At 45.7% G+C, this 27,945-nt stretch overlaps 2 protein-coding genes across 2 annotated transcripts; one reads left to right on the top strand and one right to left on the bottom strand.

The window, feature by feature from the left end:
• The first annotated feature begins 20,919 nt into the window (after positions 1-20,919).
• LOC120705444 (triose phosphate/phosphate translocator, chloroplastic) lies at positions 20,920-24,355 on the top strand. The gene is made up of 12 exons (XM_039989759.1): positions 20,920-21,458; positions 21,598-21,666; positions 21,774-21,839; positions 21,928-22,006; positions 22,146-22,266; positions 22,357-22,452; positions 22,817-22,929; positions 23,028-23,105; positions 23,198-23,314; positions 23,582-23,681; positions 23,796-23,896; positions 24,009-24,355. The coding sequence occupies exons 1-12, from the start codon at positions 21,205-21,207 to the stop codon at positions 24,021-24,023; spliced, it is 1,209 nt and encodes a 402-aa protein (XP_039845693.1). The 5' UTR covers positions 20,920-21,204; the 3' UTR covers positions 24,024-24,355.
• Positions 24,356-24,608: 253 nt separating this feature from the next.
• LOC120705445 (dnaJ homolog subfamily B member 1-like) lies at positions 24,609-27,936 on the bottom strand. The gene is made up of 3 exons (XM_039989760.1): positions 27,498-27,936; positions 26,471-26,877; positions 24,609-25,246 (listed from the first exon to the last, which is right to left on the bottom strand). Exons 1-3 carry the CDS (start codon positions 27,660-27,662, stop codon positions 24,811-24,813), a joined length of 1,008 nt encoding a protein of 335 aa, XP_039845694.1. The 5' UTR covers positions 27,663-27,936; the 3' UTR covers positions 24,609-24,810.
• Between the last annotated feature and the right edge of the window lie 9 nt (positions 27,937-27,945).

Here is a 27,945-nt window from a genome sequence, read left to right on the forward strand (position 1 = left end):
GGTTGGACTTGCTGAGTACGTTTGTACTCACCCTACTCTTACTTTTTACAGAAGAAGACCCAGACTTCGTGCCAGACGACGCCGAGTATGGTTATCGTTCTACACCCAACCTTGCCTGTGGTACCGGCCCAGTTGAGATGCCTCCGCTGTCGCAGTACTCTAAGCCCGTGGTAGACCCTATGTGGTTTGCAGTCTGGTGCTATGTCGTAGCTTGGTTAGTTATTATCATCATCTGTATCGAGTGTCCGCCAAGGTTTGTAAGGTTTTGAACCATCTGATGTAATAAATGTGGCATCAGCCTCCTGGGACTGATGTTTTGTATCACATTTAAGTCTTCTCTTATGAGGGGACGCTTCACCATCCGACGAGCGAGCGACGCACTTAATTAGTTCGGTTTGAAGAGACCGAGTTAGTTGAAGGGGATTGGATCCTTCTCGTCTCCTTCAATCCGGCCCCATAAGTTTGATTCTTAATCAATTTTTTTGGAACAGAGATAGATTAATCAATCGAACAAGTGATTCTTAGGATTGAGGAAGAATCCCCATGATAGGAGTTGTCTCCAAGTTAGAACCTTTGCTCTAATAATAATCATGTACCCATGAAGTTGTACCTCACCATGGTGCCATAAATAAAAATCATCTACCCCTTTGTGTACCCCAAATATTTGTGCAAGTTTTCACCCTATCTTTGTTTTCAGATGGCTGAGGAAGGATGGACCCAGGGCGACTGCCAAGCTGCACCTGGTTTCCCCAGCCTCTTGATCAACGCCCTGGAAAGCCTTGGAGTCACGGAACGCCCAAGGTACTATAGCAGAGAGTACGAGCATCATGGCACTCTCCGCTGCAGGGTGATCTTGGTCGTCGCCAGAAGTGATCGCTACCCCGACGTCCTGTCATGGCGAGTGACTACTACAGGGTTTAGGCACCAGGACACCTATCCCCTAGCCGTCAGGAAAGCACTTCGTTACCTGTGCCGGATATTTGAAGGACACCTCACCCCCACACCAATTAGGTTCTTCCCACCAGCCATCAGAACTCCAGTTTGGGAAGCTCGAATGAGAAGCCTGGAACGGCGCCGCCATGAAGAAGTCCTCCTGTACCAAGTAGCTACCTACCTAGCCTCCCTGGATCAGCTCTTTGACGAGCAAGCCAACTTACTGAGGGAACAGACCCATCGAGCCGAGCAAGCAGAGCTCGCGCTAAGACTGCAGCAGATCCGAGCAGCCCAAGCCGAGGCGAGAGCCGCAGCAGCGGTCAGCAGTGAAGCAGTTGCTCAAGAAAGCCTCAGGCAAGCCCGGGACCAGCGCATGTTGGATTGGACTAGAAGTGGAACCCCAATCCCGGCAATAGGAGAAGACCATGTTCTGCTCGGAACGCCCGTCTTAGGATGGGGACCGCTCGTGGGAAACCCACTAGCCCCACCCGAGAATCCTGGAAGGTCTACGGCCGCAACCGCAAGAGAAGCCACGACACAACCCTGGGAAAACGGAGATCTGGAGGACAGCGACCCAGGATCCCACATTTCCCCGGAGGTCGTAAGTTCCCTTCCGAGGGAGGAACCCACTTAAGCCGATGACTCATCCTAAAGTGCTAGCGACCGTCAAGGGATGAAGCCGTGTGGTCCGAAGAAGATCAGTGCCCCTTTTCTTTTGAAGTGTGTACCCGGACGTGTAGTACGCGTTCTAGTCGTGTCCCCCGTGTTGTACCCTGCCTCGCTTTAGTGAAGGTTGCTTGCTTGTCTTGTTGTGTGCTTGATTGTGTGTGTGCCCTTTGGCAGAAGGTTAATTCTGCCTTTTCGAAAATGCGAATTAAACAACTTAAACATCACCTAATCCCAATCTCACAAAAACCCCACTCGATCTGCAGATGGTTTCCCGGAGCATCACGAGGGCCTCCCGCGTCAGGGACCCTGCAGCCACTGATGCCGGAGTACACCCTCACGGGCAAAACCATCCCCAGGAAGAACAAGAAGTGAGTCAGGGCAGAGGAGAAAATCTTGGTGCACAGCTGCCACCACCACCACCACCCTTCGTGGACCTGGCGCAAGTAATCCATAACCAGACTCTCATACTGGAGACACTGGCCAATGCTCTAGTGAACAGACAGCCACGAGAGCAGACCTTTGATGACAAGCTGACAGCTTTTCTGAGGGCCAAGCCACCCACTTTTGCTGGATCCAGCAACCCCTTGGATGCAGATGACTGGCTCCGCGTGATCCAGAGGAAGCTCGAGCCATTTGGGTGCCAGGATCGAGATAAAGTTCTTCTGGCTGCACATCAACTCACCGGGACTGCCTTAGCCTGGTGGGAGAATTACTGCGCTGCCGCCAGAGATGCCTCCACCATCACCTGGAATGAATTCGTGAGGGAATTCCGCCGTTACCACATCCCCTCGGCCACCATGAAGCGCAAGGCGGATGAATTTCGTGCACTTCAGCAGGGGGATATGACGGTGGAAGAGTATACACACCAGTTTATGGAGCTGTCTCGATATGCGCCAGAAGAAGTGAACGACGACGAGAAGAAACAGGACATGTTCAAGAAGGGACTAAACCCAGAACTCAGGACCTTACTCACTCCTCAGATCTACCCTGATTTCAACACCCTGATGAACAAGGCAATCCTCACAGAGAGGGCCAAGATCGATGAAAGAAAGGATAACAATCGCAAGTTTTTGGAGAGCAAGGCACGCCAGCAGGATCGTTTCCAGAAGTCCAGAAGCCTCAGCTACAACGCACCGAAATCCCAAGCCCCAATGCAGTACAGAACTCAGTCTCAAGTGACAGGACCACGTGCCCCTAACACCCAGCTCAGAAGCCAGAACACCATGAGGGCCCCTCAGAGTAACGCAAGCCAGGTCACCAACAACAACAACGTGAGGGCCTGCTTCAACTGTCGAGAGACAGGTCATTTCATTGCCGACTGCCCCTATGCTAAGAACAAGCCGGCTACATCAGCTTTCTCCAACACGGTGAACGGACCCAAGCCAGTTCTGACCGGTGCCAACCGAGTGCCCCTCCGCGGCAACAGCAACAACAACAACAACCAGCAGAGGCAACCCCAGCAGTCTTTTGGACGAGCCCGCATCAACCACATCGACGCACAGGAAGCTCAAGGAGCCCAGGGCGTAGTACTCGGTGAGTACCTAGTCAGCTCAACTCTTGCAACAGTACTGTTTGATTCTGGAGCATCACACTCGTTTATATCCTCAAGTTTTGGGGAGAAGCATAAAATACCTACAGTACTACTAAAAACACCCCTATTAACCCGGACGCCCGGAGGAGACATCAGGTGTCAACTGGGTTGTCTACGGGTAAGGATCAATTTAAGTGGGGTAGAGTTCTTAGCAGATCTAGTAGTGCTTAAGTCAGAGGGGATAGATGTGATCCTCAGAATGGACTGGCTGAGCAAACACAATGGCCTCATAGGTTGTTCGGACAAGGTAGTGCATCTAACAAACCCAGAGGGAGTCCGAGTGACCTGTCATACCCGGGAAAGTGGAGCAAACCCGATGGTATTCAGCATGGAAGCCAAGTCCCTGGAAGAAGTCCCAGTAGTGAATGAGTACCCCGATGTCTTTCCCGAAGAACTTCCCGGTATGCCACCAGATAGGGACATAGAATTTGTCATTGATCTTGTTCCTGGAACCGCCCCCATAGCCAAAAGACCCTATAGGATGGCAGCCTCTGAGTTGGCAGAATTAAAGAAACAACTAGAGGAGTTACAACGGATTGGCTTCATCAGGCCAAGTTCGTCTCCTTGGGGAGCCCCGGTTCTATTCGTCAAGAAGAAGGACGGAAGTATGAGGCTATGTGTAGATTACCGGGCACTAAACGAGGTCACTATCAAGAATAAGTACCCCCTTCCCAGGATCGATGATCTTTTCAATCAATTAAAAGGAGCCAAGTACTTTTCCAAGATTGACCTAAGGTCCGGATATTTTCAGCTCAAGATTAAGGAAAGCGACATCCCGAAGACAGCCTTTGTCACCCGATACGGACAGTTTGAGTTCACAGTGATGTCTTTTGGACTAACAAATGCACCTGCTTATTTCATGAACCTCATGAATAAAGTTTTTATGGACGAGCTAGATAAGTTTGTCGTAGTCTTCATTGACGACATACTTATCTACTCGAAGAGCATTCAGGAGCACGAGCAGCACCTGAGGGTAGTGTTGGAAAAACTGAGAGTGCATAGGCTATACGCCAAATTCAGCAAGTGTGAATTTTGGCTGGAGAAAGTAGCTTTCCTTGGTCACATTCTGACCGCGGAAGGAGTAGCAGTGGATCCCGAAAAGGTCGAAGCAGTATCCAACTGGCAGCCGCCGACCAATGTCGGTGAGATCAGGAGTTTTCTTGGATTAGCTGGGTACTATCGAAGATTTATTGAGGGATTTTCTAAGATAGCCCGGCCCATGACAGAGCTGCTCAAGAAAGAAAAGAAGTTCACCTGGACGGAGTCGTGCGAAAGGAGCTTCCAGGAGTTGAAGCGAAAATTGACGACAGCCCCAGTGCTAACCCTGCCGGATATTCATCGGGATTTTGTCATCTATTGTGATGCATCCCGACAAGGCTTGGGTTGTGTACTGATGCAAGATGGGAAAGTCGTTGCATATGCTTCCCGTCAGCTCAGGACTCATGAGCAAAATTACTCGACCCATGACTTAGAACTTGCAGCCGTAGTGCACGCACTTAAGATCTGGAGGCATTATTTAATTGGAAATAAGTGTGAAATCTTCACCGACCACAAAAGTCTGAAGTATATCTTCACCCAGCCGGACTTGAACTTGAGGCAAAGAAGATGGCTAGAATTAGTCAAAGATTATAATTTGGAAATTCATTATCACCCAGGGGAAGCAAATGTAGTAGCTGATGCTCTAAGTCGGAAGTCTTACGGGCCTAAGAATGACCATTTACAAGAAGAAATGGCACGATTAAATGTGCACATTGTCCCTCGAGGCTCTAGCCAAGTGCTGAACGTTCAATCCACTCTGGAGGAAAGAATCAGGAAAGCCCAAAGATCGGACAAAGGACTGATGGAAATCCGGAGGCAAACCGGGGAAAATAAGGCCCCAGACTTTCGAGTTGATAATAAGGGAACGTTGTGGTATAAAGACAGGATTTGTGTGCCCCAGAAAGGAGATTTCAGGCAGATGATCATGGATGAAGCCCATAACTCGGCCTACTCAATTCACCCAGGATCCACCAAAATGTACATGAACATAAAACAGAAGTATTGGTGGAATGGGATGAAGGCAGATATTGCACGATTTGTCGCCCGTTGTGATACTTGCCAGAGAATCAAAGCTGAACACCAGAAGCCGGCAGGATTACTGCAACCCCTACCCATCCCGGTGTGGAAATGGGATGAAGTAGGAATGGACTTTGTGGTGGGCTTGCCCAGAACCCAGAAAGGACATGACTCCATATGGGTAATAGTGGATCGCCTTACTAAATCAGCTCACTTCATACCCGTACGGACCAACTATGACGGGGAGAAGCTAGCTAAGCTCTATATAGAGAACATAGTGAAATTGCATGGTGTGCCCAGCCGAATCGTCTCAGATAGAGGAACCCAGTTCACCTCTAGATTTTGGAAAAGTTTGGATAAAGCTATGGGCACCAAGCTAGACTTTAGCTCCGCGTATCACCCGCAGACAGATGGTCAGACAGAAAGGGTGAATCAGATCATGGAGGATATGCTGAGAGCATGTGTCCTCACTTATGGCAAGGATTGGGAGCAGAGTCTACCCTACGCCGAGTTCTCGTACAACAACGGGTACCAAGCAAGTTTGGGCATGTCACCGTTTGAAGCTCTCTATGGAAGAAAATGCAGAACCCCTCTGATGTGGTCAGAAGTTGGAGAACGTGCCCTAGTCGGCCCCGCACTCATAAAGGAAGCAGAGGAAAGAGTCGCCGAGATTCGAGAAAAGCTAAAAGCAGCCCAGTCCCGACAAAAGAGCTATGCGGACAAGAAAAGGCGGGAAATAAGTTTCAACCCAGGAGATTTCGTGTATCTCAAGGTATCGCCTATTCGAGGAACCCGAAGATTCCAAGTACAAGGAAAATTGGCCCCTCGGTATATTGGACCATACCGAGTTCTGAAGAAAGTTGGAGCAGTAGCATACCGATTGGAGCTACCGGAAGAAATGTCGGATATCCACCCAGTATTCCATGTCTCGCAATTAAGAAGGTGTTTGAGGGTACCCGAGGCAGAGTATGTGCCGGTTGAAACAATAGATCTACAGCCAGACTTGCGGTATCAAGAAGTACCGGTCAAGATTCTAGACACCGTCACTAGAAGGACCAGAAACTCCGAAGTACGAATTTGCAGAGTTCAGTGGAGCAGGCACGGAGTAAAAGAAGCTACGTGGGAACGTGAAGATGCATTGAAGAAGGAGTTTCCCCACCTATTTAGGAACCAGTCGAATCTCGAGGACGAGATTCATTTTAAGTGGGGTAGGTTTGTAACATCCCGAAAATTGACTAAAATAAATCATGCGCTAATGTTGTGTTTCGTCGTTGAGCTCGAGATCCTTCTAAAACCCTAAACCCAAATCCCGAGATCATTTCTCCTTCCCGAACACCCGTTGTCCCATCCTCCTCTCCGCGCGACGCGCGCATGGCCGACCGGCCGTAGACCACGCCGCGAATCCCGCCTGCTTTCGAGCGACCGTCGCGCGTGGCCGGCCGGGGTCACATCGCGTCGGCGCGAATCCCGCCCCTCCTCTCTTTCTTTCCTTCTCCTCTGCCGCGCGCCTGGCCCGCGCCCTCCCCTCGCCCCTGCTCACCCGGCCGCGCTCTCCACTCGGGCACGCCGCCCTTGGGCCCAGCTCCGGTCGCGCAGCACGCCCGGCCCGGCCGGTCCTCCTCCCCGCGCGCCCCCTGGCCGTGCCCCACCTGCCGCCCGCGCCACCACCGCACACGCGCGCGCCCGCCTGAGCTGAGCCGCGCCAAGGCGACACGGTGCCGTGTCGAGCCGAGCGCACAGCGCCGGCGACTGCGGCACAGCGCCGCCTGCGCGCGGTCACCGCTTGCCCAAGGCACCGCCACGCGGTCCGCCCATCGACGACCCCCGCACAGGGCCATCGGCGACCCGCCGTCGCGTCCCATCCCGCTCGCCGGCCCCGCTCCCACCGCCACCGACTTGGCCGCCTATAAAAGACCCCGCAGAGCCCTCCCCGAGCTCCACCGCCACCGCCGCACGGTTTTTCCTGAGCCCCAGCGTCCCACGCCTCCTCTCTTCAGCCTGCAGCGCCGCCGCTTGCCTTGCCACCGCCGGCTACCGCGGAGCCCCCTCCCCACTGCCCCTCGACCCGAATCGAGGTAGGTTTGGGCACCTCTGAGGCCCAATGGTGCTCCTCCCCCTCCTCTGGACCGCCGCCGCCCCTCTGGATTACCGATCCAGGGCCGCCACCACCCGCCGCCGCCGGCCGCCGCGGCCGGGAATCAACCCCGTGCGCCTCCCTGGCCCTTTTTCCCCTACTCCGGGCTGCCGCCGTGCCCCCAGGCCGCGGGCCCGTGAGCTCCGACGAGCGCCGGCCTCCCTCCCCTGTTTCCCAGCGCGGGGGAGGAAGAGGACTGGCATTTTGCCAAGAACCCCCTCCACTCTCCTCTATTCATTAAAGAAACCCCACCCCTTTAGGGCCTTTTGCACATAAAGCCCTATCCTTTATTATAATTCCAAAACAAACCTCCACCATATGAACTTAATTACAAATAAAACCCTGACCCTTTTAGATTAACCCAAGAAACTTTTAAAATATAAACCAAGCCCCTGCTTACTTAATCTTAATTACAATTAGGTCCCTGGACCCCTGTTTAGGGCCTAAACGCTCCCTTGACCTATCATTTTATGTGCCTAACGACCCCGGTTTCACCTAAAACTTTACCCTACCTCTCCTAACTCAGTCTTGGCCATACCATTCAGAAACCATCCAAAAATAATACTCTATGCTCTATATTTCATGTGTTCCCGTTTCGAGCTCGACGACAAATCTTTGTTTTGATTGTGTGTTTGTTTGTGTGCGCTGTAGACCATGGAGTGAACGAAGGAGAACCCGTTGGCGAGCAGTTCTGTGAGCAGGAGAACGAAGACCAGTTCCGCGACCCCGAGCCCGAAGGACAGGACCTCCCCGAAGGCTACGAAGACGGCAAGTTCAATCCCATCCTTTGATGCATGTTTCTGTCCTAGTTTTCTATAAACGCAACCCAATGGCCTGTTTTAAAAAGTTGCATATGTTTTACTTGCATGAAAACACGGTTGGGTAGCCACCCCTTGATTTGTGATGACCATTCCTTGACCACCTAGATTAATGTCTGATTTTGTTTGGACGTTAATCGATATTAGAACGCTCAGGACTTTACTCATAATATGCTTTATTTTATAAAGAAAATGTGTGCGTATGGGAAGGGATAAAATGTGGATTTTCGAAAGATGAGTATGGACGGGATGGACGGCATTTCTGTGTGAATTGCCGATTGGTGTGCTTATGCCTGTGTGGCAGGGCAAAGAAGGGAGATATCCATCTTGTCGTGTCTAAGGACCGAGTTGGTGTGTCATCTAACCTAACTCCACTATCGTGCAAACCACTCGACCGTTGTATGGGCAACGGCGTAGCATAAATCCCACTAGTTGGTGTGATAGCCATCAGGAGAGCTGAGAGCAACGGGTGACTAAGGAAAAGGGATAAGCCTAGAGTGACTTATGCCCGGTTATACCTAAGTGAACGGTCGATGACCCCTTGGTGCATCCCGTGATGGCTAGTCAGGCTTAGCTATGGTGGGTAATGGCTATGTTGGGATCTACACCGACACGACGGTGTTCGAGTTGTGGTATCCTACTTGTGGGTAAAGTTGCACACCTCTGTAGAGATAAGAATCTATTCGAATAGTCCGGACCCACGGTATTGGGCGAGTTATGGTGTGGTCACATAACTAGAGTTTTATTGGGATGGATTAGTGTGAGTTGTTTTGGAATTGTGTCCGGCAGTTGTGCCGTGTGCTACGACGGACGGGGAGTCCGGTAGCAGTTTAAAATTGGAAACCCCGTGTTACTTCAAAAACTGATTTCTAAAAGGTTTTTATTTAAAATAAACCCATGCATAAAATATCGTTCCTCTGCAAACTAAACCGTAACCTTATCCTTGATTTACCTATGCATATTATTCTGTTATAACCCCCTCCGTGGGTGTGGTTGGACTTGCTGAGTACGTTTGTACTCACCCCACTCTTACTTTTTACAGAAGAAGACCCAGACTTCGTGCCAGACGACGCCGAGTAGGGTTATCGTTCTACACCCAACCTTGCCTGTGGTACCGGCCCAGTTGAGATGCCTCCGCTGTCGCAGTACTCTGAGCCCGTGGTAGACCCTATGTGGTTTGCAGTCTGGTGCTATGTCGTAGCTTGGTTAGTTATTATCATCATCTGTATCGAGTGTCCGCCAAGGTTTGTAAGGTTTTGAACCATCTGATGTAATAAATGTGGCATCAGCCTCCTGGGACTGATGTTTTGTATCACATTTAAGTCTTCTCTTATGAGGGGACGCTTCACCATCCAACGAGCGAGCGACGCACTTAATTAGTTCGGTTTGAAGAGACCGAGTTAGTTGAAGGGGATTGGATCCTTCTCGTCTCCTTCAATCCGGCCCCATAAGTTTGATTCTTAATCAATTTTTTTGGAACAGAGATAGATTAATCAATCGAACAAGTGATGATGATGATAATGATACACTAAGCTAGCTAGATTAAAACTAACTAATCATCAGGCAGCATGAGCTTGGCAGGGCTCTATATATACTAAAAGAAAATATTGGCAGGAAAAGAAAAGGAACTAATAATAATGATGTTATTGTGAGCAGACCTAATCGTCCGACGTTGAATGAAATGTAGTATGACGTTGAATGGAATGTTCAGTTTTCATTGCATTGCGAAACAAGGATGCTAGCTAGTGGAGGTGCCCATCAGTAATAGTGCATCATTCTCTCTTTTTTTCTTTGAATAAAGGAATAGTACAACATTCTACTTCCTCCGGCTACAAAGGAATGCAAATATGGAATCCATACCGGCCAAACTAGTTCAAGTTGACCAAATTTATAGTAAATAGTATTAGCGCTTATGTCTACAAATAAATTTATTGTGTGTGAAAATATATTCTATAACTAATCTAATCATACTTATTTTGTATTATGGGTGTTATTATTTTTTTATAATTTTAGTCAAAGTTCAACTTATTGAAAAGTGAGAATTATATTCTTTCGTGGACGGAGGGAGTAGATAATAGCAAATAAAGCGACATGCCTCTATCTACTACTAACAAGGCAGGTGGTCTTGCCTTGGTCAGCAGGAAGTGGACGGAAGAATAATAATTAGTACTTCCTCCATACTTATGGGGAAAATTCATTTCACACGCACATGTAGCTATTTTCACATATGTATCTTATAGTATAGGACGTAAAAGATACAACGAAAAGCATGTATGGAGAGTATATAATAATACTAGACACTACACATGGGTATATGGATATATTTATTTTTATATACTAGTACTCATGTATAATTATAACATATTCACTCTGTTCTGGTGGCAACCAACAACAGTGTTTTTCTCTCACACCAAATCAGCACCAGCCAGCAGTACTTGTCTCTCACAGCAAATCAGCATTAATCACAAGCCACAACCAACAGAAAAGAGTGATTTAAGAAATAAGGATGCTTTTGAAATTTTCTGTACCCTTTTGAAGTATCTTAAAGTTAGGTTGTGTTTAGTTTGCAAAAAAAATTTAGAGTTTTGGTACTATAGCACATTTCGTTGTTATTTAACAAGTAATGTCCAATCATGGACTAAGTAGACTTAAAAGATTCATTTTGTATAAATCAATTATACTGTGTAATTAGTTATTTTTTAATTATATTTAATGTTCTATGCATGTGTTTGAAGATTTGATTTGATGAGTACTGTAGGAAATTTTTTGGGAACTAAAAACAAGACCTTAGTATAGAAACATACTAGTCATACGCACGGTGATTACTCGGCCGGCCAGATCCAAATCCTGGCAGCTGCGTGCCTCGTGTCTGTACTGTATATAGTTCTGCCAACACTTAGCCAGCCAAGACTAGCTGTACTGCTTGGTGCATTTTATGATTGCGTCAAGTGGCAGCGGCGGCTATAGCTTTCGCAGTCTTGGATCATCTGGAGGATGATGAGCAACCAAGCACTAGCTATAGTATTAGTCACCTTTTGATCATTCTTGAGTAAATGAACAAATCACTTTAATTAATTTACAAGGAATGAGTTTCCACTGCCTTAATCCATCAGTTTCATTTTTTTTAAAAAAAAACAATCATCAGGTAGTGTATATGCTGCCATCGGATATCCATGACGTGATGATTGAGACAATCAGCTGGCCCTACATATATACTACCACAACTAGCAGGCCAGGCCAGGCGCGTACGCTATCTAGCTGGTGATCAATTAGTATTACCAAGCAACAAAGAAACGGATCGGATCGGATCGGATCTCACTTTGTACTTTCAGGTAGCTAGTCTTTAGTTTGTTCACAACAATAAAGCTCAATTACATGAATTTTGTGCTTTTATTTGCACAGAAATATTTAATTATAAAGCATGCAATTATAACTAGTAGATACTACTAACCTAGCTAGCCTTTTTCTTTTCTTGATGGGAAAGGTAGGCTTGGCCATGCCGCATGGGAATCTGGCAAATTTGATTTATTTTTCAGCACGCTAATTTAAGGACACATCCACAATCGAATGATTATACAGTATAAGTTAAATAATATAGGGAGGAGTGCCGATCTCTAAGCTATAATTCTCTATCTAGCTAGCTACGTACGATGCGGATCATACATGCATCTATGCTGTATCTCTACTGAATTTGCTTGCCAGGGTTGAGTACTGGTCAGTTCTAGATTCGGATGGTTAAGTTAGTAGTAGGGCTGTTGTTTTCTCCATTGAGAAGACGATTAATTTTGAGTAGTAAAAGTCATTAACAGCTAAGCGAGCTGAGATGCAACAATGAATTACTGGTTACTTTATTTGAGGATAAATCCAAGCTTAGAATGCATATATTATTCTTTTTAGAAAATCGGGTTGCATCTCATATAGAAAATCTTACAAATACATCCTTGATAGAAGCAAAAATTACATCCTGATCCTTGCAAGAAATGGCCGATTATGCTCGTTGTTGGCGATCGGAGCAACCTTCCACAACCTGAAACCAATCCACTTTTCGATGGAACATAGGTTTTGATAGGCACCAAGAATAGCATGTCGATTGTATCGACATACCGTAACACCGCTAAACGCTCTTGGCTACTGAATATGGCCACCAGCCATCGCCTGGTCGGAAGGACGGAGACCGGACGAAGGCACACCCAGGACGAAAAGCAAACCACCAAGAAAGATGGGACTGAAGAACCAACCTGATTTCGAAAGGAGTTTGTAGACAAACCTGCTGCAACCATCGCCAGCTGAGACGCTAGAGATGTTGAAGAAGGAGTCGCTAGACCCTTCCTATCACCTACCCCGTGGCCTGTCAGAGAAGCCACACGGGGAGACAAACCTCCGATCTGTAGCATTATTGGAGACGAAGCTGCACCAGAGGAACGACCACCTCACCTTGCGCACCAGCAAAGCTCATAAGACCCTGGACGAACCCATCGCCATGAGAAGCCTAAACTATACCTATACCTAAAACCTAAACTAGTATATACATTCGGCGATTGATTTCTCGCTTCGCTTCTTCTCCGGCGTCGAAAAGGATGTAGGAGAAGGAGAGGAAGCGGTGGAATCAGCTCCAAGAACGCCACCGCCTCCCTTTTGCCTCTCTTCTGTAGCGAGAGAGATAGAGAGGAGCTAGAATGCATATATTAATTTTTTTAGGGAAGTACCACCTTTTATTGATCGTTTATGGGTATAGAGATACAAATACTTTCAGGCTTCAGGCGGTGAAAGAAACCATACTTGTAGCTAACTTATGCGCATCTAAATTCATTAGGTTAATTCCAACTTATAGTGTCCATGAGTATACTCTTACCCCTATGCGCCGTGGAAGGGGAGGCCTGAGAGCAACCGGAGAACATGGAGACGACACGTGTCTCGGTGGACAGCCCGATGCCGGCCCTGGAATTGGTCCACGCCGGTTCACGCACGTGGCCACTTCGACATCACCGCCTTGACGCGCTGACTCCGGTCCTTCGTTGAGCCCACACCGCGCCGCACACCTTCCTCCGCTCCCCAGATCCACCGCCGCTTCTCCCATATCAGCCGGTCACTTCTGTGACACCCCAGGTGTTTAATTAGCTAAACCAGGGTCTTTGGCACTAAATCATGCATCGTTAACCAAGAAACATTGAAATAAATGCACGTATGTATGTGTGTCTAGGTGTATATGTGCATAGGTCAGAAACCTTAAATAAATTTTAACCCAATGCAAGTATGTGTGTAAAATTGAATTGGCATCTTACTAACGTCATGATAAACCAAAGTCTAGTTGAAGTCAAAGAGAGAAAATGAAATTTTTTCACATGAAATGACGAGTCATTCAAATCACAGTTTTTGAAGATTTAAACTATCTTTCAAATTTTAAACAAATACGCTTTGAAAATAATTTCTAAAAACATAGCTCAAATGAACTTTTGCCTAAAACCAAAGTTGTAGGGTTTCAAATGATGAACAACTTTTGTATTCAAAGTTTTTCACATTTCAATGTAAAATGTTGAGAAAAATTAAAGTCAACTCTCTCTCTCCTCTCTCTCTTTTCCTTCACTCCTCTGTCTCACTCCCCTACATCCAGTGCCGCAGCGCCGCCCTGACCCGGCCATGATGCCCGTCGGGCACGCGCCGCGCCCCTGCCGCATGTTGTCACCACGCTGCGACCACCGCCCGGCCATGAGTGCCTTCGCCAGCTCGCCCTGTCCCGTCACCGCTGCAGCACGCTTCCCTCCTCGCTGCGCCCCGACCCAGCTTCAATGCCGCTCCACGACGCCGCCGTGGCGACAAACGAGCCCGGCCGCGCGCCTGTGCGAGCCGCTGCCCACGGCCGGCCTTCAATGCCGCACGCCACCGACACCCCCAGCCTCCCTCCCTCACTCTGCTCGCCTACCAAAGCCCTCTCCCCTTTTCTGCTCGCGCCGACCTTCTCTGCTCGAGCTAAGCAGCTCCACCTCGCGCTGTCGTGCCAGCCACCACCGCGCCTCACTCCTCCCCTGCCCAGACCGCCCCATTTGTTTCGCCGTGGAGCACTTGCCCTCCACTCTCTCCTTTTTCCCCTAGAGCCAAGAACCAGCTCCTCCCCTGCGCCCAGACACCCACCGCCACCCGCCATTGGTGCGCAGAGCTTGAGCTCGCAGCCGAACTCGCCATCCGCCCCGTTCCAGCCTCCACCGAGCCCCAAAACACCACCACACCGGCCTACTAAAGCTGCACAGCCCGGCCTCATCCCTGCTCCCTCGCTGTGGAGCCGCCGCCGGCCGCCTGCTCCTGTGGAGCTCTTCCCTCCGCCCCTCCGAAGCCCAAACCAAGCACACAGCCACCTCCCCCACCTCCCCCTAAAGCTTCTCGACCTTCCCACGCCGCACATCCCCTGCTGGAGCGCCGCCACCGCCGCCGCCCGCCGGCCCTGCTCCACGCCGGCGAGCTGCCTCCGGCCACCTCCCTCCGCGCCAAGCACGCCACAAGGTAGCCCTTGCTCTCCTAATGCTCACAAGCCCAGGCTCACCGCCGATGAGGCCTCCCCCTCGCCGAAATCTGGCCAGCCATTCGCCCCCCCCCCCCCCCCCCCCCCCGCTCCAACTTCGGCCAGGGGCCTACATGCAATTTCTTTTAGGATTTCAGGGGCCCAACTGCAAAGTTTCGTTTTCTTTTCTTTTTGTTTCCAAAAACAGTAAACTTGTAAATTCAGTTATAAATCATAGAAAAATTGAAAAAATACAAATCCAACTGTTCTGAGTTCTTTGTGAATAGATCTACAACTTTTGTTACATGCACTTTTTGTTTTTCTCACTGATTTTTGGTCTATTTTAAATAACAGTTTACTTGGCACATAATTAGATCTCATGTTCGATACACGGCATGTTTACCATTTTTGTCAGTATGTTGAATGCTATGAGAGTAGACTTGTGTAAAAATTTGGTGGTCAGTGTAGGTTCTATTTAGGTCTTGAGTTATGCCTAGATTAAATAGTTTAATTTCTTCAAGTTGTTATGCTAAGCTTCATACAGTGGGTTTAATGTGACTCATGGATGCTTCAGAAAAAGTTTGGCAATTTATATTTAAATCAAACTAGTCTAAATGATTTATGGTAGGAAGAAATGTACTAAATCATGAAAAATAGTTCTTGTGTCTGAAAAAATCTAATATTTTTACTACAGCCTTTCCTTAAGTTGGGAACCATTCCTGCAAATTTTGAGGCTCAGAATCTTAGTATAACAGTCTGTGGAATTTAGTTTTGATCCATGCAGTTATATATTGTGCTATTTTTCATGTCTTGTGTTCTGCTTAGTTAAATCTGAAAATTTTACAGTAGCATGATAATTAAGTTTTACATCCTGTGTAAAAAATTTATGACCATAGGATATTTGCAACTTTGAATTTTGATTTATGCTTGTTTAACTAGTGTGAGTAAAAGTACTTGAGTTGCATGAATGAATAAAAGTTTTGAAGCTCAACCCTAGTTTCCTTTAGGAACTAAATCATGTTAGATAATACTCGATAAACGATTGCCCAATGTTTTGTATATGAGATGCTTAACAACTGAACTTTAGTTGTTGGATTACAACTCTATAGTGAAGAAATGAATAAATCGTTACCACTAAAGTAACTCATGCATGTGCATTTCATATAGATACGACTACTCTCGCTGACGGAACGTACAAGCTGGTGCCCGAGTCCGAGAGTGAGCAGCATGAAGCTCAAGTAAATCTAACTGAAGCTGCAGAAGACCCGAACCAAAGTTCGGGAGAGCCCAAGGCTAGTTACGCTCAGAAAGGCAAGCCCCGGAGCATGACCTATTACTTTCAACTTTAAGCAATTTATTGTTTCAATATACTTGTGCATTTAAGTTTACAGGAGTTGATTGAATCCTTAGTTGCATGATCCTAGGTACCTATGTTTGAACACTAGTAGGTTTAGGTCGCTAGATAGCTAAGCTAAGGATTCGGTAGAAGTCGAGTGATTTCCTGTCACTAATGATTTTATAGGAGTTGAATGTTTACTACATGCTGCAATTATAAGGTCCATGGACGGGGCTATGGTACTTATTGATACCCCGTCTGTTTAGTGAAAAATACTAAGGCCGCAGTGTGTGGTAGTGGTGGTTAAGTGTTTGAACGTACTAACCACATGCCGAGAAATATGGTAATCGGTAAGCTTAAGTACCTGATCGGACCGGGGAGTGGACTTTTCACTCACCCTCTTTGAACCTGTTCTCATGCGCGCACATGCGGGTACAGAGTCTGCGTACTCTGTAGTCGAGGATGGTGACCCTGATTCACGAGCCGGAAAGAAAGAGGAAATGTTGCGTGGGGACTCGGTTCTCATGCGTGTGTTTAGGTCTGCCTGGTCAGGTTAACAAATTCGATTCGAATCGTCCGTTTCTCGCAGTTATTGAGAGTGCTTAACCCTTTTGCCACATAGAGTAAGAAGTGGAACAATGATGATGATGAATATGGTTGAATGATGAAAAATATTTGTTTTCCACAATGTATGCTATTGGATAGATGCTCATTTAGAATGATTAATTGAAATAGAATTTTGAAGCTAAAATTAGAAATTAAGGATTTACTCTTAGTTGATTTTCGGCAAAACAAACCCCTCCAGCCAAAAGTCTTGTATGTTTAGTTAGTGGGCTAAATATACCCATAGTCGGGTAAGTCTTGCTGGGTATTAGTATACTCAGCCTTACTTGTGGCTCAACTTTGTTTTCAGGTGATATGTTTGATGATCAGATAGCTAGCTTGACTTAGCCGTGTACTTTACCTCCTGGTTGGTCGGTGGAGTGGGATCCGACTCTGGTCAACGATGACAATGCCGAGTGATGTCATGTACGGGCTTCATCATGACATCTTGTATCGTCGTTTAGAACTCGCTTTATTTCCGCTGCAGTTGAACTCTGAACTACTTTCAATTTGAATTTCAAGTACTTTTCTGAGATTTAAAACTTGATTTGTAATGGTTAAGTTAAGACTCTATAATATAATATATTTGTGAAATATTGTACTCTCTGGACTCATCTTCGTGTGAGTTGCATGTAAGCTTTGGGTTTCAATTGCAACTCAGGTGGTTTCATCGGGACTTTATCCGACTGGACTGTTGGATTACTCCATTTGAAGTGCGTGTTAGCCGGGATTATCTTTATGGTGATGGTTAGCACACTTGAACCAGATTAATTCAGGCAGTTCTGCCACAACTTCTCTTCCCGGAGCCGGTGGGGAGCCACGGGACCCGGTGCGTGCGGGAAGCAGTCCGCGGCGGGGACCAAGCTCGCAAGAGCAGCGGCCTGCCGGGCGGGGGAACGCGCCTACCAGCCCCCTCCCCTCTTCCTCAGATCCTTCCCACGCACGAGCTGATAGGAGGGAGGGAGGTCCCCGGCGTTGACCCCGCTGCCTCGACCGGCGGCCGCCGCAAGAGCCCGGAGAGAGAGAGAGAGAGCGAGCGAGCTTGCTGGATCCCCATGCCACACGCCGCGGCAGTTGCCGTCCGCTGCCACAGCAGCCCCACGCCAGCGTGCCGCGGTTGGATGGAGAAGTCCCGAGATCGGGAGAGAGAGAGGTCTAGAGAGAACGTGCGAGAGAGAGAGATAGAGGTGGGAGAGAGAGAGAGATACAGGTGGGCGGAGTGAACAAGAGAGCAGGGGGAAAGAAAAGAAGGGGAAAGGAAAAGAGAGAGAAAAGGAAAACATAATAGGGAAAAAGAAGAGGAAAAAAGTAAGAAAAAAGGAAAAAAATAAATTTTGAGATGGTAGTTATAGATGGTTGAGTAAAAGAAATATGTTTGTTAAAATAAGATGGTAGTTGGAGATGGAATAAAATATGTGGTAGTTGATATAGAGTATGAGATATAGAGGATGATGGGTGCGGGAGAAAATAGAACGTAAAGGAGTAAATCGTGCTGACCGGGACATAATATTTCTTTTAGAGAATAGAAATAGAGTTCGATGAGTGCGGATAGTCTGAGAACGTTGAGCTCTTTTGAAAATGGCCCGCAGCGTGCAATTTATCTAGTAGTATCTATGAGGCAATTCTCAACCCTCCATCTAGAATGGTGTCCATAGCATTGATTACACTGCCACCTAGGATGTTTAGCTTATGTGGCACTATATTAAATGAGAGAGTGAAGAGATGAAGAAACTGGGTCTCATACAAGACCCAGTTTCTACACAAGAACCTATGCACTAGATACTAGCAAATTTTGCATTGGAAGAGAGTAGTGTCCTCATGATAACTAAACAACAAATATGATTGGTTGATAGGAGAGAGAATAATTGAGTAAGTATTAATTATTAATCCATATGAAGAAACTATGCATTGAGGGATGTAGTTTCTAAACATAGTGTTTTGCTTATGTGGCGGTATAGACACTGTCTATAGACACTATGGGTTAGGACTGGTCTGATGCCATATCATCAAGACACCATCTTAAGAAACTACACTCTACAATCCATGATGTCTTAGGCTAGTTTCATGAAGAGTTTCATGACATTAAATATCATCAATTTTGCTAACATGACAAGAAGAGAGAAGGATGTGGTTTTATTGGACGTGAGGAGGGTTTCATCACTATAAAACCCATCGATACAGTTACCTAGTTCTCAATTTATGTAACTGTGTCTATAAAACTCCAATGAGACTGCTCTTAATGTGGTTTTCTATGAAACTCATTGACTATTGTCAACCTATCATATTTATTCTTATTTACTATGAAGATACTACTTCACTTTCAATGCACAACTTAATAGTGTCCAGTATATAGGTTCTCGTGGGTCTTGTATAAGACCCAATTTTTCCTTTCTTCACTCTCTCTCATTATTATGGCGCCACGTAATTTCTATATAATAGTATATTTAATACTATAAAAACTATCATACACGAAGGGTTGGGATGCTCTGCCTTCGTGAACAAACTCCGAGAAGACAAAGGACTGTGACCAGGCTTGGGCTTGTGCCGCCCGCCCTCGGAGCAACCTGGTGCTGCTGCTGGTGGGCTTTGCTTGATGGAGCGTGCGGAGCACTTTGCCCAATGGTATGTAGAGGCCTGTCTGTCCATCAAGACAAGAAGCCACCCAGTTGTTGCTACTGGACAGCCATCTCAGAAAAAAAAAAGTTGCTACTGGACAGGGAACTAGGTAGGTCCAATCGCTTCGACATTCAGATTTGTGCGTCTCATTAAATTATACTGATATAGCGTCCATACCGATAATCTTGCTATTATTAATTGGAGACTTCTTTTGAAATTCCCAAGTGATACCACCTAGGATCTTAGATGGACAATCTAAAAAAATAGAAAAATTCTACAAATTCTTACAAAAATCAGAAACTTCTAGCCATCAATTCGGCAACTCTAATCATAATAGCCATTGGATCTGGTATTTTTTTCTAATAAATTACTCATATTTGCCATTATGAAAATAAACTAAAGTACCCCTACAAATGTATCTAAATTACCCACCTCTGCTATTATAAAAATAATCTAAAGGAACCCCCTAATCTTCACATAAATTACCCACTTATGTCATTATAAAATAATATCTAATAACCCCCTAATTTTTTGTATATATTATCCAGTAATATCATTATAAAAAAATTAAAATAAACCCCAAATTTGAATCAATATTATATTATTATAATAAAATCTTAAAGTTCATCAATATAAAAATTTAAATTACTATTTTTATCATCATTAGTACATTATTTATGTTATTATTTATATAAAAATACTAACCATAATGTGTGTGTCACCATATATTCATGTATAAGAGAAGAGATAAGAATACCACTTTTCATATTGTTCACATAGCTCAAACAAAGTGTTCAATTAAATACATATCAAACATATATGGAGGTATATATGATGCAAAGTGAGAAAAAAATTGTTAGTAACTAAACCTATCACATTTATTACAATTACATAATGATAAATATGTATCTTTATAATATTGGATTAGAATATTTAATTGGTTAAAAAAATATGGGATAGATAATTATTAGATGTCTCTAACTAGTCTGTGCGTGAGCATGGGTTGATAGACTAGTATAAATAATAGATTTACGTATTACTATCAATTTTATTGGTTTACTTCATGTACAGGTTATGTTGTAATTATGGGATACATTGATGATTTGTGTTGTGATTGAAATTTTGATTGATTTGTTCTGATTCTGATTAGAATTCCAATGATTTGTTCGGATTCTGATTAAAGGACTAAGAAAATATTAATTGCTTTAGAAATAGTAGAGATTATGATCCTGTGCCCGTTCTGAGATCATGCACATGGTGATTTTATGAATCAAAAAAAAGATTCACGAGCACTGAATTTATCACCCCTGTTATCAAATGGATTAGTGATGTCATACGTGCCATGGAAATTATTCCATGATTATGGTTGGTGTCACTCGAGTATGATATGTATTTAGCATAATTTTAATTAATCTAGCACTTGTCTACTGATTTAGCTCGGGCTAGCTGCAGCTGGTGGCTGGTACTGGTTTGTTATGAGAAAAAATTATTGCTGGTTGGCTGGTGGCTGGTGCTGATTTAGTGTGACAAAAATACTATTGGTTGGCTGGAGAAGCAGCCAGCAAAACAGAGTGATTAGTGGTTTGTTTATGTGCATTTTCTTCCCCGCCATTTGCCTTGGCAACATTCCTAGCTCCACCGTGGATGCTTGAGTTGGTGTTGGGCCAATGCAACTGGTGATGGTAGCCCCAAGGCCAAAGAAAAGAATAAAATATCCCCCTGCAGGCTGTTCCTCCGGTGGCTCAGCTCATCCTAGGCTTGGGGTGGTGTGGGTGTGGACGTCGCCTCCCCTCGCCGCCCCGCCGCTGGTTGCTCTATCCTCCAGCATCCATCCTCCGCCACCCAAATCCCTCCCCTTTCCTCTTCTTATCCTCCAAATCCCAGCGCCCGCCCGCCCGCCTCCCACCAGTAGCTCCACCTCATCAGTTTCCTTCCCGGCCAGGTAAGCAAGCAGCCATGTCGGCGCTCGGCGCGCTCTCCGGCGGCGCCGCCGGTGTCGCCGGCCTCCTCAGCCTCCGCCGCCGCGCCGCGCCACCACCCTCTGGCCTCGCATCCTCGCCGCACCTCCCGTCTCTCAAGTGCGCCGTCCCGCCCGATGCCGGCCAGCTCGTCTGGGGCCGCCAGCTCCGCCCGGCGCTCCTCCCCGCCGCCCTCCTCCCGCCGCAGCCCGCCAGGAGGAACGCCCTGCGCCCGCCCGCAGCAGCCGCAGGGTCTGATCACGCTTCTTCAATTCGATTACTTTACTTATTCTACAATGACGAATATAATAAGATGATAGATAGATGATCACATACATCATTCGTTTGCTTTGTTTATTACTCCATCCATCCATCCACTTGCTCGCGACAGGGAGGCCAAGCCCGCGGGTTTCCTCGACAAGTATCCTGCCCTGGTCACCGGCTTCTTCTTCTTCATGTGGTACGTTTCAGTTTCACATGCGAGCAACTCAACAATATTTGCATTGCGTCTTCTCTTCTTTATATTTTCATTCAGACCCTCAGCTAGTTACGCAACTTCTTCTGCAGGTACTTCCTCAACGTCATATTCAACATCCTCAACAAGAAGATCTACAACTACTTCCCCTACCCATAGTAAGTCAAATACGCTAGCTTTCACTTGCTTGACTCAGAACCAACCATTACACCTTGTTATCACTCAAACCTCTACTGCTTCTTGCAGCTTTGTGTCGCTCATCCATCTCGTAGTGGGTGTCATATACTGCCTCATCAGCTGGTCTGTCGGTCTCCCCAAGCGTGCGGTAATTTCTGCATACAACCTAATCCACCATAGACTTTGACTTGTTAATAAATGGATGGATGGATGGATGTATTTGTTACTGCCTGAATGAATCCTCAAGCTGCTCAACGATGAACGTACGAAATCATATTGTTTTGTAGCCTATCAATTCGACGCTCCTCAAGCTGCTCTTTCCAGTGGCGCTGTGCCATGCTCTTGGTCATGTCACTAGCAACGTCTCCTTCGCTGCTGTTGCAGTCTCATTTGCCCACACTATCAAAGGTGCTTCTTTTCCTCCCATTCATATTTCGTTGTGGATTCTTCTTGCCCCTTTCCTACTCTATATACTCATGTTTCATAATCGCAATACAGCTCTGGAGCCCTTCTTCAACGCAGCGGCTACTCAGTTTGTCCTTGGACAGCAGGTTCCCTTGTCTCTGTGGTTGTCCCTTGCCCCTGTTGTCATTGGTAATTCTCTCTCTCTCTCTCTCTCTCTCTCTCTCTCTCTCTCTCTCTCTCTCTCTCTCTCTCTCTCTCTCTCTCTCTCTCTCTCTGAGATCGTCATTGGTAATTCTCAATTCAGTCCTCTGATACTATATGCTACTTAAGCTGTTAATCACAGTATCTATGGCAAGGTAAAATGCAAGATGATGGCATAATAACGATACCTTGATGTCATGATGCATTATTCTTTCCCCCGTTTCCTTTTTTGTTTCCTCCAACTGCAATTCAACTTTTAGTTCCCCTTGTGTTTCAACACTTGGCTACAATAATTAATTTAATTAGGTATTTCTTTCTTGTTCAACCTTTCTAATCACATGAAGTTCTACAGGTGTTTCGATGGCATCCCTCACTGAGCTCTCATTCAACTGGACTGGCTTCATCAATGCCATGATCTCCAACATCTCATTCACTTACAGGAGTATTTATTCCAAGAAAGCTATGGTTTGTGCTTCTTTTGGTTGAATCTCTTAGCTTGCTATGATTTGCTTTATTTTGCACTTTTGTCCTAACTATTGTACTAATCATTTTCGTCGTTGCAGACTGACATGGATAGCACCAACGTGTATGCTTACATCTCGATAATTTCGCTCCTTGTTTGCATTCCACCTGCACTGATTGTAAGTGTGAACAAATTCCACTCAAAGTAATAAAAGAGATTCATTTATATTAGACCTAATGGTGTTGTTCATATATTTCCACAATTGTTCAGTTTGAAGGGCCTCAACTGATGCAGCACGGATTTAGCGACGCTATTGCTAAAGTAGGTCTGCAAAAGTTTGTTACTGACCTTTTCTTGGTTGGACTGTTCTACCATCTGTACAACCAGGTAACCAGTTCCTCCATATCATGCAAATCATAGAAGCACTTTTTATGTGAATGATCTTTAATTAGTTTTTGAGCTGGCTCATCATAGAAAGTCATAATATTACAGTAGAATGGTGCCGTAAAATTATTTTCTTTTTTCTTTCCTGAGCGATACTATCAGCACTGCTGATCTACCATTACCTGATTATGGTGTTGCCAAATTTTATGATGAGTTGTCTTTCATACGTTGTAACATAAGTAATCTGATCATGGGTTCATGGCATGACAGCTTGCTACAAATACTTTGGAGCGAGTGGCTCCTCTGACACACGCTGTTGGCAATGTGTTGAAACGTGTGTTTGTCATTGGTTTTTCAATCATTGTTTTTGGTAAGTGTGCAGTTCTTCTCCATGAAATGAACAGTACATTTATGTTTTTTTTCCTCTGCTTCTCCGTTATGTATAACGTGCTATCTAACACTTGCTAAACGCTACACTGAGCAGGCAACAGAATTACGACACAAACTGGAATTGGCACTTGCATTGCCATAGCTGGTGTGGCCATGTACTCTTACATCAAGGCTAGGATTGAAGAGGAGAAAAGGGTAAGTTTTTATGGCAGTTATCACTAGGTCTCCTAGACCTGAATATCAGTGGAAACATGTGCCCACATCATTGCTAACTCGTGGTGTCATCTTTCTGTTTTCTTAAATCCAGAAAAAGAGCGCATGATGAGGTGACTACTGTGAATATGTGTCGGGTGGCTGAGTTGTACTTCCTGAGACAACATCGTCGACAATCATGACTTCCTTCTCTGCCTTGTTTTTTGTTTTCACCTTGAGTCATTTGGTCAATTGTTTGTTCCCAACCTGGTCATGAACAGCAGCACATTGCAGATGGCAAGTATATTGTTCTTCATACCATCAGAACAGATAATCGTTGCGTGTGCATGAATGTGTAGAAAATAAACGCTCATACTTGAAAGGCTTTTTGGTTTGTATGTGGTAACTCTGTAAATTCTGTTTGTGGAACAATCAGGGATACAGATTTGGGTTCTTACATAAGATTAGTTCCAGGTAGACCTCGCACTTGTCAAACGCAGATCCTGCATTCCTTCGACAAGTTTCGTTCAGCTGCTTACTACCTTTACAACGTACATCTGCCTCCAATACAAATCTGCACATGATTTGGTCATCAACGAGAACCTAAAATGGTCCCATGAGTAGTTTCCCCAACAGAAGCAAGGAGCAGTGTGAAATCTGCATGTTACTCTCTTTGGTATCGGTACTATAACTCAAATGCTCATTCATTCAATAATTCAAACAACTACCCATGGAAAATCTTCAATATCGGAATAAAAACCAGCACATAATAACCATCCCGTTACAGTTATGTTATAGAATGATGCCCCACTTCTTTTTTACTTGTATTCTGCTTCCACAGACTAGTAGCAACCTAGCTAGCCAGTTACTGGCAATATTCACAATAACTCTCATCATAAAATGACATTTGAGCGGGCCTAAGAACCCAATAGCCTCTTCATCCCGGTTTTTTGATCTGAAGTCAGCCTGGAAGGGAACTTGATGTTGAATTTAATCCGCAGATTTCCCTTCTTAGTTGGGTCCTTAGGTATGGGCATGCCCTCTCCAGGGATTACTTCGTGGTTGGGATGGATTATTGAGTTAATGGGCAGTGACAGGCTCCGTCCATCAAGCGTAGTGACACGTGCAGTATAGCCCGTCAGTGCTTCAACCAGAGATATTTTCTCGGTCATGACAAGATCATTCCCATCCCGAGTGAAAATGTCGTGGGGCTTCTCGTCAATGATGAAAACAATATCAGCAGGTTTCATATTTGGAGCTTCATTTCCCTTCTCAGGAAATGTTATCTTTGTTCCCTTCTTCCAACCAGGCTTTACATCTATTGTCAGAATTTCCTCCACATGTGAGACTCTCCTGTTTACATTGACAAAAGTCAGAGTAGATAAAATCAAGTCAATAATGACATTTTTATCTTGAACTACAGTGAATTAATGATGCATAAATGATGTTTAACGATTGCAAATTTGTTCTGGAAAAATAAACAATAGACCATGCAAAGCATAAGTAGGGAAGGCTGTGTGTTTTATTTTTAACGGAAGGCTGTGTGCTTTATTTTCAACTACAACTAGCAGTAGAATCTTCTACTCAGGATACTTTTACTGGCAATGATCAGATTAGGAGGCATTGAGAAGGGAACATGAAAAGTAAGGTATAACAAAACATAAAGATGGAATGGCAATTCATTTAGTAAATGTCAGCAATGCTAGAAAGTGAACAGGATAGGTCGATGGTGGCAATCCATTTAGTATAACATGAGAAGTGCAATACAATTGCTTTCACAGTTTAGCATTAACTACCGCAGAAATAGAAGAACTACATTCCTTGCCTATCAGTATAATTAAATGAGCAGCAGTCATTTTAGGCGACTCAAGCCCAGTATGGAAGGTAGTATTCAAATCTCCAGAGACCATTGCTGGCTTTATTTACAAGTTATGGAAATGTTTATTCTACCTTATGCTTTGCCACTTCAATGTTATATAGGGTCGAGTTTGTTAGTATATCAACTAAATCCAGAGAAAATAATGAAGCATACTCAGCTCAATTCACACACCCTGAGGATTGATCAAGAGAGCAAGTGATACACCAAGTAATCAGTTATGCTTGGCAAGGAATAAGATGATTGATACAAAGGAAGGGTTAATATAGTCTTCATCATAAACGATGGATGTTGTGGATGTGCTGCAACCCCTTAATTCTCCTTCCCTCCAGTTCAAAACATACGACAATTATGACAAAGATAAGGTGTAGCTGGCGACACTTTGATAGGGAATTTGTATGCAAATGTGACATTTCAAATAAACATGATTGAATGTTAATTTTCATGACGAATCTAGTTGCATCCATCGAAGCTAGCATGTTAACGATTCTGTCTACATCAAGTTAGCATGCTATATGGAGTAGATCAATAGCAAACCTCATCTCACCGCTGCAGCGGCGTTTGGGCATAGGGCATAAACAGGTGAAGTCTAGTCCACTATGATAGAATTCATTAAAAGAAGCTTACACAATACAGATAGCCCGATTCTTATTGGCGAAGTGTGCAGTTGATAAACATTTTAAATGATGGATGAAGCTTACCCATAGGCATCCATAGTCTCTCTTGATATTTTCATCTTTTTTGTCACACCCTTGTACAGATCTGCGAGACTGACTGGAAGCCGATTCTCAATGGGAGCCGCCTTGTGCACAGGCTGCTGCATACTGGTGGAACCCTCACCGCCAAAGCGTGAAGGAAAGAATTCATTACCAAACATAGACCTCTGGAATCCTGGTTCCCCTCTCATGCCGCCCATGCCGGAGAATCCAAAGAACTCTTTAAATATATCATCTGCGCTCCTCGGATTAAAATGGAAAGAGGTGGGATGAGCCCCGCCAGGAAAAAATGGAGATGCTCCAGGACCTCCTGCTCCTGGGGGTGGCTGCCCCTTAAGCCCTTCTTCCCCTAGCTGATCATAGATTGTGCGCTTCTGGGGATCGCTAAGTACCTGAGAGGTGGTGAAACATAGCATAGCATTGTTAAATAGATGCAAGAACTGGATGCGGGTGGAAAAAATTCTAGCGTTTTCCAAGTGTACCACCAGGCACAGAGTGGAATGTGTAATTAGATTGCGAGGATAATCAAAGCCTCAAATTGATAAGGTAAAATAAGGGTCAGGAGAAGTCCCTTTAGAACATGCACGCTGATATTGTTTTCCTTCCCATGAGCACCTTATTTGAGAAAGGCTAACTCTCTCAGAATGTAGACCATCAAATAATGCTACTGTAAAACCCCCAAAGGGAGGGAATTGTGAATTGGTGATGCAGGCTCTTTAGTATTCCTGATTGACAGGTAGAAGTTTGAAGTTGCGCCAGATTATATTATATAGCAGTCAGGACAAGGGGGCTGACCGACCTGACCTTACCTTAAGATGGACCAAATAAACAGATATGGTAGCATGCACAAATGCATAAGGACGAACAACAAATATACTACTAGACTAAAAGGATTTTGTTGGTCAGCATGCATAAATCACAGTAGGGACAAGGGATCGGGGCGGCGAATCAAAGAGTAATATTTATGTTTATTGGAAAGAGAAGGAGAGATATGGGCGGGCGGGCGGGCAACCTCGTATGCCTCAGAGATCTGCTTGAACTTTGCCTCGGCCTCCTTCTTGTTGGTGGAGTTCTTGTCGGGGTGCCAACGCATGGCGAGCTTCCGGTACGCCTTCTTGAGGTCGTCGTCTCCAGCGCCGCGGTCGACGCCGAGGACCTTGTAGTAGTCGACGCCCATCTCCCTGGGCGGCGGGCGCGGGGGCGGGGGCGGCGGCGCCTCCCTGCGTCGGCGGGCGGCGCGCGCGGACGAGGAGGAGTCGGAGGCCTTACGCTTGGCTGGGCCGGCCTCTCGAATCTTGACCGGCCTTTGGTGCGCCGCCCCCACCCAGGGACGCTAGCTGAAGGCTTGCGACGGTGGGAGACGGAGACGGAGACGGAGACGGGGAGGAGGTGAGGAAGGCGGTGGCTGGCGCCTACCGAGGAGGAGGAGAATATGGAGTGGGGAGTGGAAGCTTCCAGAA

Source organism: Panicum virgatum, chromosome 5K (assembly GCF_016808335.1).
Source record: "Panicum virgatum strain AP13 chromosome 5K, P.virgatum_v5, whole genome shotgun sequence".
Lineage (NCBI taxonomy): Eukaryota > Viridiplantae > Streptophyta > Magnoliopsida > Poales > Poaceae > Panicum > Panicum virgatum.

What these genes read in the sequence shown, in the direction of transcription:
- LOC120705444 (XM_039989759.1), top strand. Translation starts at nt 21,205, where the DNA reads ATGTCGGCGCTCGGCGCGCTCTCCGGCGGCGCCGCCGGTGTCGCCGGC. An exon ending in CCGCCCGCAGCAGCCGCAGG is followed by an intron (nt 21,459 to 21,597) that starts GTCTGATCACGC and finishes TGCTCGCGACAG; the next exon opens with GGAGGCCAAGCCCGCGGGTT. An exon ending in CCTTGCCCCTGTTGTCATTG is followed by an intron (nt 22,453 to 22,816) that starts GTAATTCTCTCT and finishes GAAGTTCTACAG; the next exon opens with GTGTTTCGATGGCATCCCTC.
- LOC120705445 (XM_039989760.1), bottom strand. Translation starts at nt 27,662, where the DNA reads ATGGGCGTCGACTACTACAAGGTCCTCGGCGTCGACCGCGGCGCTGGA. An exon ending in AGATCTCTGAGGCATACGAG is followed by an intron (nt 26,878 to 27,497) that starts GTTGCCCGCCCG and finishes ACCACCTCTCAG; the next exon opens with GTACTTAGCGATCCCCAGAA. An exon ending in GAGACTATGGATGCCTATGG is followed by an intron (nt 25,247 to 26,470) that starts GTAAGCTTCATC and finishes CAATGTAAACAG; the next exon opens with GAGAGTCTCACATGTGGAGG.